The sequence below is a fragment of the Typopeltis vanoorti genome, chromosome 16, assembly GCF_054136105.1.
Source record: "Typopeltis vanoorti isolate ZY-2024b chromosome 16, IOZ_Tvanoo_1.0, whole genome shotgun sequence".
In the NCBI taxonomy this organism is placed as follows: Eukaryota; Metazoa; Arthropoda; class Arachnida; order Uropygi; family Thelyphonidae; genus Typopeltis; species Typopeltis vanoorti.
The window spans coordinates 13,501,252-13,518,230 of NC_143564.1; the positions used below are offsets into that span (position 1 = coordinate 13,501,252).

Sequence of the window (16,979 nt, forward strand, 5' to 3'; positions counted from 1 at the left end):
ATCATCTGGAACATGCATCGCCAAATTAGTACAAATATGTACAGGTTGAGTGATTATTATGGGGATTTCAATTATGGAGATATAAACTGGAAGGAAGAAAACAGAATTTATACACTTGCTAAAGAAATAATTGCTTAAAGCAGCATGTGGTTTAAAAGAAATTCACTATACAAAATATCAATTATAGTAAATTGTACCTATGTTTTTTCTATGAGTTTGCTGTTGTGGGAATCAACTACATACAATACGAGGGTGGCCTGAAAAGTTCTCAGCGTCAACCGTAGATTGCAACACTATTGGCAAAATTTTTTTTTTCTAAGTTGGTACATCTGTCATAAGCATTCATGTGAAATTGCAAGTCATTCTATGAAGTAGTTTGTTTTATACAGCTGTCTGAAGCAAAAGTGTTGTCTGTATCCCTTGAAATGGATAAAATTGAATATCGTGCAGTTATAAAATTCTTCGTAAAAGAAGGTTTAATGGCAAAAGAAATTCATTCGAAGTTCATAAAAGTTTATGAGAATTATCATTAACTGGAATTTTAATGACAGCCTAAGTCACATCCTTTATTTTTGACAATTAAGAAATGGGCTGCTGAGTTTAAACGTGGTAGTACCAGCCTTGAAGATGATCCACATGAAGGACGTCCAAAAAGTAGCAACACCAGAATGTTGTTGTTACACATTTAGTATTGGATGACTGGCACAATATGGTTTTGGATGACTGGCAAGTCAAAGTGAGTGAAATTCTGAGACTATAGGCATTTCAAAAGAACGTGTAGGATATATTTTGCATGAAGAACTGCAAATGAAAAAGCTTTGTGCAAGATGGGTGCCATGCTTTCTCACAACAGATCAAAAACGCACTCGCATGAAAATCGCTGAACAGTGCTTGGAGTGTTTTAACAAGAATAAAACTGATTTTGTGCATCGATTTATTACTATGGATGAGACTTGGATTCACCATTATGCACCAGAATCCAAACAGCAGTCAAAACAGTAGGTAGAAGCCGGTTGTTCAGTGCCAAAGAAGACAAAGTTGGTTCCACCAGCAGGAAAGGTCATGGCATCGTTGTTTTGGGATGTTAAAGGTATTTTGTTTATTAATTATCTTGAAAAGGGTAAAACAATAACTGTGGGAATATTATTCTGCCTTTTTAACCAGACCAGATGAAAAAATTCGTGAGAAAAGGCTCAGTTGGCAGAAGAAAAAAAATCATCTTTCATGAGGACAATGCACCTGCCCACAAAGGTATGTTGGCAATGGGAAAATTAAGGGATCTGGACTATGAATAGTTGGAACATCAACCCTATTTCTCAGATTTGGCTCCCTTTGACTTCTAACTCTTCCCAAAACTAAAACTCTTCCTTGATGGTTAGCATTTTTCTTCGAATCAAGAGGTGATTGCAGCTGTAGAAGGGTATTTTGCAGATCTTACTGAGAACCACTACAGGGATGGGATAATGGCACTGGAGCATTGCTGGAATAAATGTATTAGTCTTAAGAGAGATTATGTTGAAAAATAAAAATAATTTTGAAACTATAAATTTATTTTTTTCATTGTTAGGCTGAGAACCTTTCAGACCATCCTCGTATGTAACTTGAAATTTTAATGACAGCCTAAGTCACATCCTGGTTGGCAATGTTGTTAGCATACCTATTCTCCAACCAACAGGCCATAGATTTCAATTCCACAGTGGGCATGGATAGTTGTGACTGTCATTAGGCAAGAGATGAATTTCATGTGGCTTGAAACCATTTGAAATGTTCAGAATCTAAAAAAGGGTATCCAAATTAGGCAAAAATATAAATAAACACATTTTTGAAAATTTTAGTTATATTAAACTAAAATCTACATTCGACGTTTTGACCTTTATGTCAAGGTCATCGTCTGGAGCATACAACTATACACAGAAAACAAGCTACACTACAATTAAACTGGTTTGTTAAAGACACTGACCAACTGCTACAACAATTGTTGGCCTGACCTCTGGTGGAAGAAAAAAAAATAATTATAAATAAATAAATAAATAAATAAATAAATAAAAAGATAAAAAATTATACATCAACGCTAGAGTCCCATTATTGGTGTTATCTATTGGTTGTAGAAATACAGTGGGCACAAATATATGTATATAGATAGATACAACAAGTATCTATCTATATACATATATTAACATCATGTACATTCCAGCCAGTTGGTATGGAATGCATTTTTGAAAATTATGGAGACAACTACCGTGTTTGAATAAAAACTTTAGTTTAATATAACTAAAATCTACATTCGGAGTTTTGACCTTTATGTCAAGGTCATCTTCTGGAGCATACAACTATACACAGGAAACAAACTATACTACAATCAAACTGGTTTGTTAAAGACACTGACCAACCGCTACAACAATTGTTGGCCTGACCTCTGGTGGAAAAAATAAAATAAAATAAAATAAAAAATTAAAAAATTATACATCAATGCCAGAGTCCTATTATTAGTGTTGTCTACTATATACATATATTAACATCATTCCAGCCAGTTGGTATGGGATGGTTTCTATTACTAGCTAAGGATTGGCTAGAGTCCTGACTTATGTTGGATCTTTCATATTAGGTCGGCTGAATGTGTGCCATCCAGATCCTTGGAATTTTCATGCCATCTTTGTTGTTGATATTTGGGTGGTTTATCAGGATTTCGCAGGATTCCTTAAATTTCCTTTCGTACCAGGTTTTTGTGCGGTGTAAGGAGCAGGTGCTTTTCCAGTTTATTTGGTGTAAGGTGTTGAGTGCTTGGCCTGAGAGGCCTGCTTCACCATAATGGTTATATTTAATGTGTCTAATGTGTTCTTTCTTGCGTATAGGGATTGTCCGTCCTGTTTCACCAATGTACGTTTTTGTTGTAGTTTTATAGAGTATTTTATTAAAATTACTATAAAACTACAACAAAAACGAATCTAGATTACAATAAAACCATAGCCATCCCATACATTAAAGGGTTATCGGAAAAAATCAACAGAATCCTACAACATTATAACCTCAATGCCACCTTTAAACCACCCACTAAACTTAAAACTATATTCAACTCCTTTAAGGATCCTCTCCTCCCATTAGCACATCCTGGAATCTATTGCATCTGCTGCACCTGTAACTTACCGTACATTGGTGAAACAGAATGGAACAATCCCTATATGCAAGAAAGAACACATTAGACACATTAAATATAATCATTATGGTGAAACAGGCCTCTCAGACCACGCACTCAACAACTTACACCTAATCAACTGGAAAAGAACCTGCTCCTTACACCGCACAAAAACCTGGTATGAAAGGAAATTTAAGGAATCCTGCGAAATCCTGATAAACCACCCAAACATCAACAACAAAGATGGCATGAAAATTCCAAGGATCTGGATGGCACACTTTCAGCTGACCTAATATGAAAGATCCAACATAAGTCAGTACTCTAGCCAATCCTTAGCTAGTAATAGAAACCATCCCATACCAACTGGCTGGAATGATGTTAATATATGTATATAGTAGACAACACTAATAATAGGACTCTAGCGTTGATGTATAATTTTTTAATTTTTAATTTTATTTTATTTTATTTTTTCCACCAGAGGTCAGGCCAACAATTGTTGTAGCGGTTGGTCAGTGTCTTTAACAAACCAGTTTGATTGTAGTATAGCTTGTTTCCTGTGTATAGTTGTATGCTCCAGAAGATGACCTTGACATAAATGTCGAAACGCCGAATGTAGATTTTAGTTATATTAAACTAAAGTTTTTATTCAAACATGGTAGTGGTCTCCATAATTTTCAAAAATGCATTCGAATCACCGTGTAAGCCTAAAAGAAAAGATTGGTATGGAATGGTTTCTAATACTAACTGTAGATTGGCTAGAGTCCTGACTTATGCTGGATCTTATATATTAGGTAGGCTGAATGTGTGCCATCCAGATTCCTGTAATTTACATGCCATCTTTGTTGTTGATATTTGGGTGGTTTATCAGGATTTTGCAGGCTTCCTTAAATTTCCTTTCGTACCAGGTTTTTGTGCGGAGTAAAGAGCAGGTGCTTTTCCAGTTGATTTGGTGTAAGGCGTGGTCTAAGAGGCCTGCTTCACCATAATGGTTATATTTAATGTGTTCTTTCTTGCGTATAGGGATTGTCTGTCCTGTTTCACCAATGTACGGTAAGTTACTGGTGCAGCTGATGCGTTAGACTCCAGGATGTGCTAATGGGAGGAGAGGATCCTTAGAGGAGTTGAATATGGTTTTAAGTTTAGTGGGTAGTTTAAAGGTGGCATTGAGGTTATAATGTTGTAGGTTCTGTTGATTTTTTCCAATAACCCTTTAATGTATGGGATGGCTGTGGTTTTACTGTAATCTAGATTTGTTTTTGTTGTTGTTTTATGGAGTATTTTATTAATAGTCTTTTTGTTATAGCCATTATTTATGAATGTGTCGGCTGATGCTTTTTAGTTCTTGTTCTGGTACGAAAGGAAATTTAAGGAAGCCTGCAAAATCCTGATAAACCACCCAAATATCAACAACAAAGATGGCATGAAAATTCCAAGGATCTGGATGGCACACATTCAGCCTACCTAATATATAAGATCCAGCATACATCACGACTCTAGCCAATCTACAGCTAGTATTAGAAACCATTCCATATCAACTGGCTGGAATGTACATGATGTTAATATATGTATATAGATAGATACTTGTTGTGCCCAATGTATTTCTACAACCAATAGATAACACCTATAATAGGACTCTAGCGTTGATGTATAATTATTTATTTTTTTATTTTTATTTATTATTTTTTTAAATTAATTTTTTCCCTTCTTCTTCCACCAGAGGTCAGGCCAACAATTGTTGTAGCGGTTGGTCAGTGTCTTTAACAAACCAGCTTGATTGTAGTGCAGCTTGTTTTCTGTGTATAGTTATATGCTCCAGAAGATGACTTTGACATAAAGGTTGAAACATTGAATGTAGATTTTAGTTATATTAAACTAAAGTTTAATATAACTTTAGTTTAATGCACCCACAGCTTATGCTTATGCACCCACAGCTGACAAAAGTGAAGAAGATGTTGAAGAGTTTTATGAACACCTAAAAGAGATTAAAAATCTAACAAAGAAACATGATATAAACATAGTGATGGGTGACCTCAAATTAGCACAAGACCGCAGTTTGTTCGCCAAGATGGTTGCTGACCTTCGATAGAAGATAGCACAATAATAATAAGAAGAAACTAAAGTTTTTATTCAAACACAGTAGTTGTCTCCATAATTTTCAAAAATGCATTCGGATCACCGTGTAAGCTTAAAAGAAAAGAAAAATGTAGCTGTAATAGTAGATGAAGCAATCAATAAATCAGTACTAAATTGGATTCCATTTTCTGAAAGGATAATGCTGTTACAACTTAAGGGAAACCCCGTTAACATAAATATCATCCAAGCTTATGCACCCACAGCTGACAAAAGTGAAGAAGATGTTGAAGAGTTTTATGAACACCTAAAAGAGATTAAAAACCTAACAAAGAAACATGATATAAACATAGTGATGGGTGACTTCAATGCAAAAGTAGGAAGAGGGGATGGAAAAAATTGTTGGTGAACATGGCTTAGGCACTAGAAATGACAGAGGAGATCACCTAGTCCAGTTCTGTCAGGAAGAAGATCTAACAATAGCAAATACCTGGTTTAAACTTCCACCCAGAAGACTGTACACTTGGAAATTGCCTCAAGATAACCAACAAAACATTGTCCGAAATCAAATTAATTATATACTGATAAATAAAAGATTCCACAGTAGTATAAAGAGTGCAAAGACTTATCCTGGAGCAGATATCTCATCAGACCACAATCCCATAGTTGCAGAAGTACGTCTTAGATTAAAATCAGCTAAAAAATCACAAAAGAAGAAAAAGAAAATTGATGTAGAAAAACTGAAAGACCCAAACATAAATAAAAGTGCCAAGACACAGCTTAACCTGCGATTACAACAGATTAACATAGAAGAAAATAAAAGTGTGGAATCTCTTTGGAATAGCTTAAAGAATGCCATCGTAACAACAAGTATTGAAGAAGTAGGTTATGTGAATAATATAAAACAACAGGAATGGATGACAGATGAGATTCTTTCTCTTATTGATACAAGAAGAATGTACAAAAACAAAGACCTAGCCAGGTATACAGAAACACATAACATCATCAAGAAAAAAATAAAAGAAGCCAAGGAAAATTGGATGAAAAATTTATGTACTGAAATTGAACTGCTTCAGAAGAAACATGATAATTTCAATCTATATAAGAAAATCAACGAAATTTCCGGAAAACTGAGGAAAAAGCAAATAGTGTTTCTAAGAGACGAAAATGGAAAAACAGTTCTAGAAAAAGAGAATAAAGCACAGATTTGGATAAAATATGTAACAGAACTTTTCAATGATACTAGACAGAAGCCTATAAATTTAAAAGATAACATTCAAGGACCAGCAATCATGAAATGCGAAATAGAGAATGCTATACAAACAAGTAAAACAGGAAAAGCCAGCGGACCAGATGGTGTGCAAACAGAATTTTTAAAATTAATAAAACCAGATAACATCAAACTTCTTGAAAAACTATTTAATGAAATATATGAAAGTGATGAATTTCCATCAGATTGGCTCAAATCTACATTTATCACTAACCCAAAGCGAATTCCTGTGGTGACTTCCGACTTATTAGTCTAATGAGCCAAACATTAAAAATATTTTTGAAAGTAATTCAGAATCGCATTTATAGAAAAAGTGAAGAAACTCTAAGTGAAACACAATTCGGCTTTCGGAATGGTTTTGGTACTAGAGAGGCCCTTTTCTATACCCAAATATTGATACAAAAATGCATAGAAAAACAGAAATCTGTCTTTATGTGTTTCATAGATTTTGAAAAAGCATTTGACAAAGTCAGACACACTAACTTAATACAAGTCCTTCAACAAATAAAGCTAGACGAACAAGACATAAGACTAATAACAAATCTGTATTGGAATCAGTCAGCTACCATTCAATTAGACAACATTACCACCAGTGATATTAACATCAAAAGAGGAGTGAGACAAGGATGTGTGCTCTCACCACTCCTGTTCAACATATACGCAGAGGTAATCTTTAAAAAAGCATTGGAAGAATGCCCAGAGGGAATCACAATAAATGGAAAGATTGTTAACAACCTACGATATGCAGATGACACCGTGCTAATTGCAGATAACATTATGGATCTCCAAAAACTCATTGACAGAGTATACATAGAAAGCCAAAGAATGGGAATAAATATAAACATCAACAAGACAAAATACATGATCATCAGCAAACATCCAGCCTCATCAATGAAACTGACACTCAATGGGAAAAATATTGATCAAGTGTCAAGATATAAATATCTTGGTTGTTGGCTTAATGAACGGTGGGATCCAGAAATAGATATAAAGACAAGGATTGAAGTTGCACGGCAGTCCTTCATGAAAATCAGAACACTATTCTGCAATAAAGACCTAAACATGGAAGTCAGATGCCAAATGCTGAAATGTTACGTGTGGTCTATTCTGCTCTATGGAGTTGAAACATGGACATTGAAGGCGACAACCATCAAGAAAATTGAAGCCTTTGAGATGTGGCTATACAGAAGAATGCTAAAGATATCATGGACAGAAAAAATTACCAATGAAGAGGTCTTAAAATCCATTGGCAAAGCTAAACATCTTGTACAAATAATCAAGAAACGAAAAACATCATATCTTGGCCACATCATGAGAAACAGCAAATACTAACTTCTACAAACTATTTTGGTAGGAAGAATTGATGGCAAAGGAACTAGAGGAAGAAAAAGAATATCATGGTTTGACAACATCAAGATGTGGACAGGAAAGAGCAGTGCACAACTGCTCAGATTAGCACAAGACCGCAGTTTGTTCGCCAAGATGGTCGCTGACCTTCGATAGACGATAGCACAATAATAATAAGAAGAAACTAAAGTTTTTATTCAAACACAGTAGTTGTCTCCATAATTTTCAAAAATGCATTTGGATCACCGTGTAAGCTTAAAAGAAAAGAATATAAATAAACAATTCTGCAAACTGCAAAACAGAACATTTATTATAATCACTTGTTATTAAACATTAATAGTACACTGTCAGCACACCACTAGATGAATAATTTAACTAGACCAACATCTGAAAGTTTATTGTGTAAAATGTAGTTTTTAGTGGTAGGTGTGACTACTCAAATCCTACTTGCCAAATATATTTAGTTCTTAGTGCATCTTTACATACAAGGTGCTTCAAATTCAATATCCCTATTCAGAGTAATCTGTAGAGAGAACCAGTAGACGAAATACCTTCAAACTTGGTGGGTTACCCTGACGAGATCACAGGGAAGAGACTGACAATCAAAAAGTTAGTTCATAAATGATCAATGGGGGCAAATGACACTGTGAATTTGAAAAAATTGCATTAACATGAACCCTGATGGTATGTGTTTGTGAAATGATTCTGAGTCAATGACAAATAAAGTATTTGATGATGTTTATTTTGCTCATTTCATAAAATAATATGATACAAAAAACACATCACACAGTAATGACATACAAGGAGCTATCCAGAAAGATCTGTGTGATCAGTGAAGGTGAGGTTCAATGTGTTAGACTTTGTACAGAACCAATAGCTGGTACTGCCATACAGCATTGTCTACAGATGATCTGTCAAAAGGTTTCACATATGATGTGTGATTTCATCTTTTTAAATTTACCAGGTGAAGAACTTTTCCCCAATATACCATGCTTTTGAGCTAAGCCCAAAGCCAAAAGTCACAGGGATTAAGATCTGGCAAACACTGGCCATTCATAGGATAAAAAAATGAGTGAATAATTACTCTATCCTCTGTGAAATGTTAATGCAATAATTGTTGAACTTCACATCCTATGTGGGAAGGTGTTCCATCTTGCATCAAAACTGCTGTGTTCAGGCAACATTTTTGCAGCAGTTGTGTGATGAATAAACTGTTTAACATGTCCTGATAATGCACAGCGATGGCTGAGGAGGTCACAGGACCAGTTTGAACGATTTCTTTGAAGAAAAATGGTCTAATAATGAACTTGATTATAAATCTTGTCCATACAGAGCCCTTTATCAAATGTAAAGGAACATGTTGAAATGCACAAGGATTCTCCATAGCCAAGATGGGGCAGTTTTCAGTGTTTATTGTTCCACAAACATGAAAATGCACTTTATTACTCCATAAGATGTTCCAAGGTCAATCCTTGTCCACCTCCACATGTGCCAGAAATACAACGTAAAAGTTTCTTGGACACTACCATCTCTCATTTGCAACTTTTGGCTGTGATAGAGATTATATGGGTAGCGCTACAATGCTTTATGCAAAGTTCTCGATATCATTATGTATGGCAAATCTAATTGTCTTGCTATGACATTTGCACTACATGAACCTACAGCATTCTCATTTGACTGCTCAATAAGTGCAGCTGCAATATCTTCAGTCATTTGCAAAATTTCAGATTTACACTCTCTTCCCTGGTTGGACTCTCAAAAACTGCCTGTCTCTGCAAATCAACAAACCATGCTTCACATCACATTTTGTGTCACTGGGCCTTTTCGCAAAGTCTTTAGGTGTCTGTACTTGCAAAGTGCTACTACCACAGAAATTTCCCCATTCCTACAAAAGAACTTTACAAGCAAGGCAGGTTCAGGCAAAGAAACACCCATTACACATTAAATGACTATAGAGTCAGTCTCATTTCTTCGTTTATACTATCTTATGGTCACATGGTATGGAAAATTCACTATCTTTTCTCGCTCACATCATCACATTTCCTCAATTGTTCATTTTTGAACAATTTTATTTTTAAATTGTCAAAATCTCTTCAACATGATCTGGTTAGGGTACTCACCAAGTTTGAAGGTATTTTGTTTCCTGGTTCTCTCTATATTGCTCTGAATAGGGGGTGCTTTAATTTGAAATACCTGTAGATGAACATAAGCTTTATATCTTTAACTGATGTCTCTGTTTTAAATACCACATAATATGCACATGTTGGAGACTACTTACAGATTTAGTTGATCCACAAATATCATTTACTGGTTTTAAGGACATCTTTAAATCATCATTCATGATACTGTCTTTGCTTTTCTGAAGTACAGAAGTCTCAGCTAATAACTCGTGTGCTTCCTCTAATTCAGTATGTTCTTTCTCAAACTTCTTCTTTAAGTTTTCCGCATAAAGCAACATTACTTCAAGAACACTATTTAACCTGTTTTCCTAAACAATTAAATTATATATAAATACATATAATACATAGAGATAAGATATATTCAAGCAGAAAATATATACACACAGTTGTCTTAATTATTCATCATACTGTTATTTTTAGAGATGACAATATGCATTATAATAATAATTATGATTATTCATTATTTTATATATTTTGCCTAAGTCACTCTTCCATCATAAGAGAACAATACACAGATAAAGATATGTGCATTTACCCAATACATAATGTTACGTCGTTGTTTCCTTATATATTTTTACCTCTATCGTTCTCCTTGTGCCTACTGAGATTTGGCTTCTAAACCGACTTTCTGGGGCCGTTTCTCTCTTCGAGCGCTGACGAAATTTATTTGTTAATGCTGCACCAGCCAGAACTCTAGGATAGAAATTCTTATCTGAAGAAACTTTCCCAGAATTCAAGTAATACCTTATATAGATTAAGCAGTTAGGTAGATTGAGGTCTCGGTATACAGTCATGGCCTTGACAAATCATAAATCCCCCTTTTCCTGTAAACATAGATTCGCTATTTTTGTGAGTGGTAAAATTCAATCTCTTACTCAGACAAACTCAGGTATACATGGGAAAACACATTTATTATTTATCTAAGAACTTTACAATTTAAAAAACACATATAATCAAGCAAATCAAGGTTAATACTAAAATACAAGTAAAGCAGGGTAATAATAATCAAACAGACAGGCTATTCAAACACACTTACCAGAATCTTATGTTCATCTATATCACAAACATGGATGTCAGTATTAAACTAGATTACTGCTACTAACGACCCATACACATTAAACTTGGTCTAGACAACTTATGAACGTAGACTACCAGTCCAATTCGATTAACATAACACAGGAAATTGTCTCAAAAATCTAAAATCTCTCTCTCTTCTTTTGTAAACTCTGTCCACTTTATTTACACCTTCGTCACCAATAGATAACACATAAAGAGGAAGATTTGTACATTACCACCTTGTTAGATGATTTCTCGATCCTTCCGTCTGTTCTTTGTTATAGATTGTCCCTCTGTACGATTGATAGCCACCATGTGGGAGTCATGTGCTCATCCCAAATTCGCCATCAGTTTCTTCTGGGCTTACGAACTTTTCACGTTGCCGTTTCTAACATGATTTACCTTCAAAGGAATCCTTTGCTGCTTTCTTATCAGTTAGAACCACACTGATGGTCTAAAATTAGAACACTGCCACCATCTCGTGCTATACTTTCTTTGACTTGCGTCACTCAGCAACGGGAACCACGTTGCCACTTTTGCCGTCTTCACACGTCTTGTGGGATATCAGGCATGCTGATACGCTCAGGAACTTCGACAGGAGACCAATGGGGAGGGCACATGCGACCGGGGAACACCACAGGAACCAGGAGAAAATGTAAAAGGAAGCTAAAAGTAGTCTCTCTCAACAATGTGAATCCGTTTTAAACCCCATTCTAGCGCCCTCTTTCAGCACTCCAAACTTGTCTACGACGTTCTCCCATTTGCTGTCATCTAGTGACGTCACTTCCTTGTTGTATGCGCATTGCTTTTTTCGGGGAATGCGAATTTCTTGCGCCTTCCATGAATGCCTACTCATCGCTTTTTTAAGCAAAGTTAATATCTGCATCTTTACATATTATGTCTGCTTTGCCAAGAGTACAAGTGTGCTTTTGCTTGATATTGTTCTCTTGTTAAATCTTGAATGGAGCAGTTCTATTCTTGATAGAGCCATCATTCAAGATCTAACAATAAGTAAGTTAAGTTATATCTGATAAGAAATTACATCCTTGTTTTAATTCTTTACCCAGGTGTAAGCAAACAGAAGTTTGCAGGTAAAGTATCTTCAAATTATATCAAGCATATCAAATTGCTTTAATATCCCATTGTGTACGGTTCACTTCCTTTTGTTTGAGTATATTGTCATACATTATTATTATTATTACGTGACACCTCCAGGGAGTCCAAAGACTCATCGAGGGAGGGCACCTACTCTAATCACTAATGTCATCTACTGCCCGCCACAACTACTAGTATTTTCACAGACAATCACAAACATCCATGCTCATGGTGGGATTCGAACCCACAGTCTTTTGGCTGGAGAGCGAATACGCTAACCACTCGGTCAACCAGGCAGGTATGGGAAAAGTCACTAAAAATTTTGACCTTTAATGAGGCTCATCAGTTTGTTCAATAGATCACTGGCTTCTAAGTCAAGACTTCAGTTTCCAAGTTATAGGTTGATTATTAGAATTATTATGATTATTTTTATTATTTTTTTGGAGCAGATGAACCCTGACCTTGACCATCTGGAGCTAATCACGAGATGACAGAAAGAAGTGTGCCTATACCTGGGTAGGGCTCCTCTTGAGGCTGTTCTGCCTTGATGTACATAAGATTTTCCCCTCTTTTACTAATACTGCATAACTCATATTGGAAAAACAACTTCTCCAGGTGCTAATTAGATGTAAAAAAAATACGAAAGATAAATAAAAGACAGCACCCAACACATTTTGATGCTAACATTACTTAAACTAGAGAGTACAAGAAATGAATAAGGTTGGAGAACTTTTAACCTCTCCTCCTCCAGAATGATTTATTCTAATGGAAGGAATTTAGACAGTGGTCTGTAAAAGGTTATAGTTTCGCTTCCAGGTTTATTGCTCTATATTTACACATTCTCCAAATGTGGTATTTTGTTTATTATAAATATTGTCAGTTTGAATGATTGTTGGAGAGCACTATCAGAACATGATTTCTTCTGTAGTTCAAGATGGTGTATCTCCATGTGGATACACCATCAGATACATTTTGCAGTGGACAAAAGTTAAATAAGTGGCTGATTGTTTGTACTCATGTACAAATTGAGAAGGCAGTATCATCTGAGTTATATTCATTGTATTTGCTTCGCTTTGCAGAGAACTTGCCTGTGTGCCACCCTCTAGAACAAATCCTGTATTGAGAGGCCAAACACATTCCACTGAGAGTGTCTGAAAAGATTCAATGATCTGTAACGAGAGTGGATGTTGGATAAGGGAGATGGATACGTAGTCGTATACTTAGATTTTGCAAAGGCTTTGATAGATTATCACATGATAAGTTGATAGTCAAACTAGAGTAGATGGGGTTGGATATTAGACTAGTCCATTAGATTGGAGATTGGCTGTCTGATCAACAAATAAGCTGTGTATATGGCAAGGGGGGGGAGGTAATATCCCAGAAGAGAAAAGTCACTAGTGATGTGCCTCAGAGATATGTTTTAGAGCTATTGCTGTTCAACCTGTATGTTAATTATATTGGGGAAAATATAGGAATATTCAGTTTTTTGCAGACGACACAAAGTTTAAAAAACTGTGATGAGAAGAGCAGATGTTGTGGCCTTACAACAAGACTTTAAACTGACTGAATGAGCACAGGAGGGGATGCCAATCCAATGTTGAAAATGTCAAGTTTTAAAATTTGGAAAAACAAAGATGGAATGTAGAATTTACTTGTGGTGGAGATATATTGTTGGAGGTGGAGGAAATAAGAGATCTTGGGGGTGATGGTGCATAAGAATCTAAAATTTAGAGGACAAACTGCAAAAATTTTGAGGGAAACACAATGAATTCTGCAAACGATGTGGATGACACTGACTTGTAGAAGTAAAGAGACGCTGGTTCCATTGGATAAGGCCTTGATTAGGCCACATATAAACTGCTGTGGCCACCTGGTTTTCAAAAGGATGAAGAGATATTGGAAAGGATTCACAGGCAAATTGACCGAAGTAGTTTCTAGTCTTTGAAATGTAGAGTAAGAATTACATATCTATGTATCATCTATGTCCTGGACACTACAGATACTAGGAAATAGGAGAAAAAGGAGTGATATGATTGAGACTTCTGAAAGGGTCGTACAGGATTTCAGTTGTGAAACTGTTCATTTTATGAAGAGTGAGGAAAGGAATAAGAAGGCATCCTTGGAAGCTGAGAATGAATGCTGCTAAGAAGGGAGGGGAAGATCTAGATTTTTCTCTCACAGAGTAGTGCATGATTGGAATGGATTGACATTTTGTGCAAGCAGTGTGAATGAATTCAAGAACAAGTATGATCGCTGGTGCTTGCAGTATGTGGTATCTCTTGATGAGTCCCTGATTCCCTGGAGATTTCTCTTAGTACTTTTTTTTTTTTTTTTTATGCTTAACATCCGCAACATGTTCTTTCTTTCTCACTTCAAATCCAAGGCTTTGTCAGCCCTGTGGAGTCCATACTGCATGAGAAAGGTATTCTCTATACTCCTGGCTGTTTTGAAAAGGATTTCCTACTTCAAACTACTCTGAAAATCAGGCATCTGGTAGAGATATGTCAATGATGTCATCATTATTTGGTAACAATGATCTCCCAAGTCTACAAGTATTTCTTCATTCTCTTAATTCTTTTAAACCTACAATTAATTTTACATTAGAACTAGAAAAGTTCACCACACTCCCATTTTTGCATGTCCTCATCATTAAAAAATCAGATAATGGTATCCCCCCCCCCACTGGAGGTGTATTGTAAGCCTACTCACACAGGACATTATTTTCATGCTTCATTCCTTCACCATCCTACCCAAAAGCTATGTATCATCTACCTACACTGTCAAAAACATATTATGTATAATTTTACAAAATGAATACCAACTTAAGATGGAACATCAGGTCCTCTCCAATTTATTTATTTTTAATGGTTATTCTAAAAAAACAGTTCAAAAGATTTTATTTTCAAACCATCCCCTATCTCCATAACCAGAACATTCAGTACAGATATTCGATTGCCATTCCATACGTTGGCAATCTTTTCATTAGGATTGCTTCTCCTTTCACAGTGACTTTCAAGCCAACTGAAACTGTTCCCTTTTACAAACACCTGGGGGTATATAGAATACCATGCCCATGTGGTCTGGCCTATAGAGGGCAGACAAGTCTGGGATTTGAAGTAAGAAAGAAAGAAAGACCATGCTGGAGATATTGAGCATAAAACAAACAAAAAAAAAGCTTTGGTCTGGCCACCATACCTCAACCACTAACCAAACAGTAAATAGAGATATTTCTACTGTATTTCTACTGCAGTAGAAATATCTCTATTTACTGTAGTATTTCCTTTGTTGGTTTGAAGGTTTGGTATCAAAAATTATTTTTGCTATTTCAAAACGAAGTTTGTTGGCTTCAATACTGGGGAGGTGCTTGATGTTTCTTTCAATGTTGTGTATGAAATCTAGATATGGGAGACATTTAGGGGGAATGGCAAATTTATGGCCTCTTGCTAGAACAATTAATTCATCTTCTGTTAGTGAGTGGTTGAACAAGTTAACCACCCATTTTTCGGTTGGTAATTTATTGATATTTTTCTTAGATCGATTTAACAGGTTCAGGTATTTTTTCTGTAGGCTAATATTAATAAAAACATCATCATCACCAGAGCCGACAAAGGAAATACTACAGTGGTTCTTAATACTTCAAATGACCGGAGAATGAATCTACTACTCTGAGACTGAAATACTTATGCAAAACTGGACTATGATCCTACAAAAAAAAAGACAGCTAAAGAAACCGAACAAGCTACTCGATAAAGCAACGTCGTTAGATGAAGAAACTTAAAAAAAACTCAAAACATACCATGTTTTGAGTTTTTTTTAGACCTCCAAGAATATACGGTTCACCCAAGTTTTTAGAAAAACAACGTCCCATTCAGACCTGTCATTGATTCAATTAGCAGCCCAACTTATAAGTTATCAAAATTTTTATCAAACCTTCTCTGTCCCCACATAGGCCAGTCAACCTCTTCAATAAAAAACTCCACAGATTTTCACACCAAAATAAAAGACATCAAACTGCTGACAACAGACATGCTAATTAGCTTCAACATCGTCTCTCTCTTCACCAATATCCCCCATAAAGAAACTGGAGACCTATTAAATCAAAAATTTCCATCAGACATTGTTGAACTGTTCAAATTTGTTATCACTTCTGGTTACTTCACATGGAAAGGAAAAATCTACAAGCAAGAGGAGGGACAACAGCAATGGGGTCTCCCTTGTCACACAACTTGGCAGATCTGTTTATAGAACATCTAGAAGAAAAAAACCAAAACTCTGGCTTCGATATGTCGATGATCTCTTTGCAGTCTGGAGTCATTCTGAACAAGAGCTACTGCAGTTTTTAGAAAAAATCAACCTTCTTCATCCTCGCATCACATTTACATTAGAAAGAGAATCCCCAACAAGGCATCCCTTTCTGGATTTACACATCCAAAGAAAAGAAGACATTCCATTTCCACCTCTGTCAATCGCAAACTGACATTTTCAGGCCGCTACATTCACAATACTTCAACTCATCATCCCTCTCAAAAATTTGGCATCATTAAATCATTGGTAACCAGAGCACACAGATTATGCTCCTCCGAGGATTCTCTAAAACAAGAATTGGAAATAATCAAAAACACAGCCACTGCAAATGATTATAATCTCAAAACAGCTCAAAAAATCATCAGCAATTTCTCTGCAATTCAACCTAGACAAGAACAACCCCATAGGATTCCCATACCTTATATCAAAGGCATCTCTGAATGGCTCTCGAAAATTATGAAGAAATATAATCTTGCTGCCACCTACAAACCCATCAAACAGATCCAAAACTTGTTACCCTCGC

The 16,979-nt window shown here is 35.7% G+C and overlaps 1 protein-coding gene across 1 annotated transcript in view; it reads right to left on the bottom strand.

The window, feature by feature from the left end:
• Positions 1-16,979, bottom strand: part of LOC150097855 (inositol 1,4,5-triphosphate receptor associated 2-like) — a 189,834-nt gene that overhangs the window by 57,589 nt on the left and 115,266 nt on the right. The window contains exon 6 of the mRNA XM_090406610.1: positions 10,099-10,308. Within this exon, the coding sequence (XP_090262736.1) occupies positions 10,099-10,308 (210 nt within the window). The remainder of the gene's footprint in view (positions 1-10,098; positions 10,309-16,979) is intronic.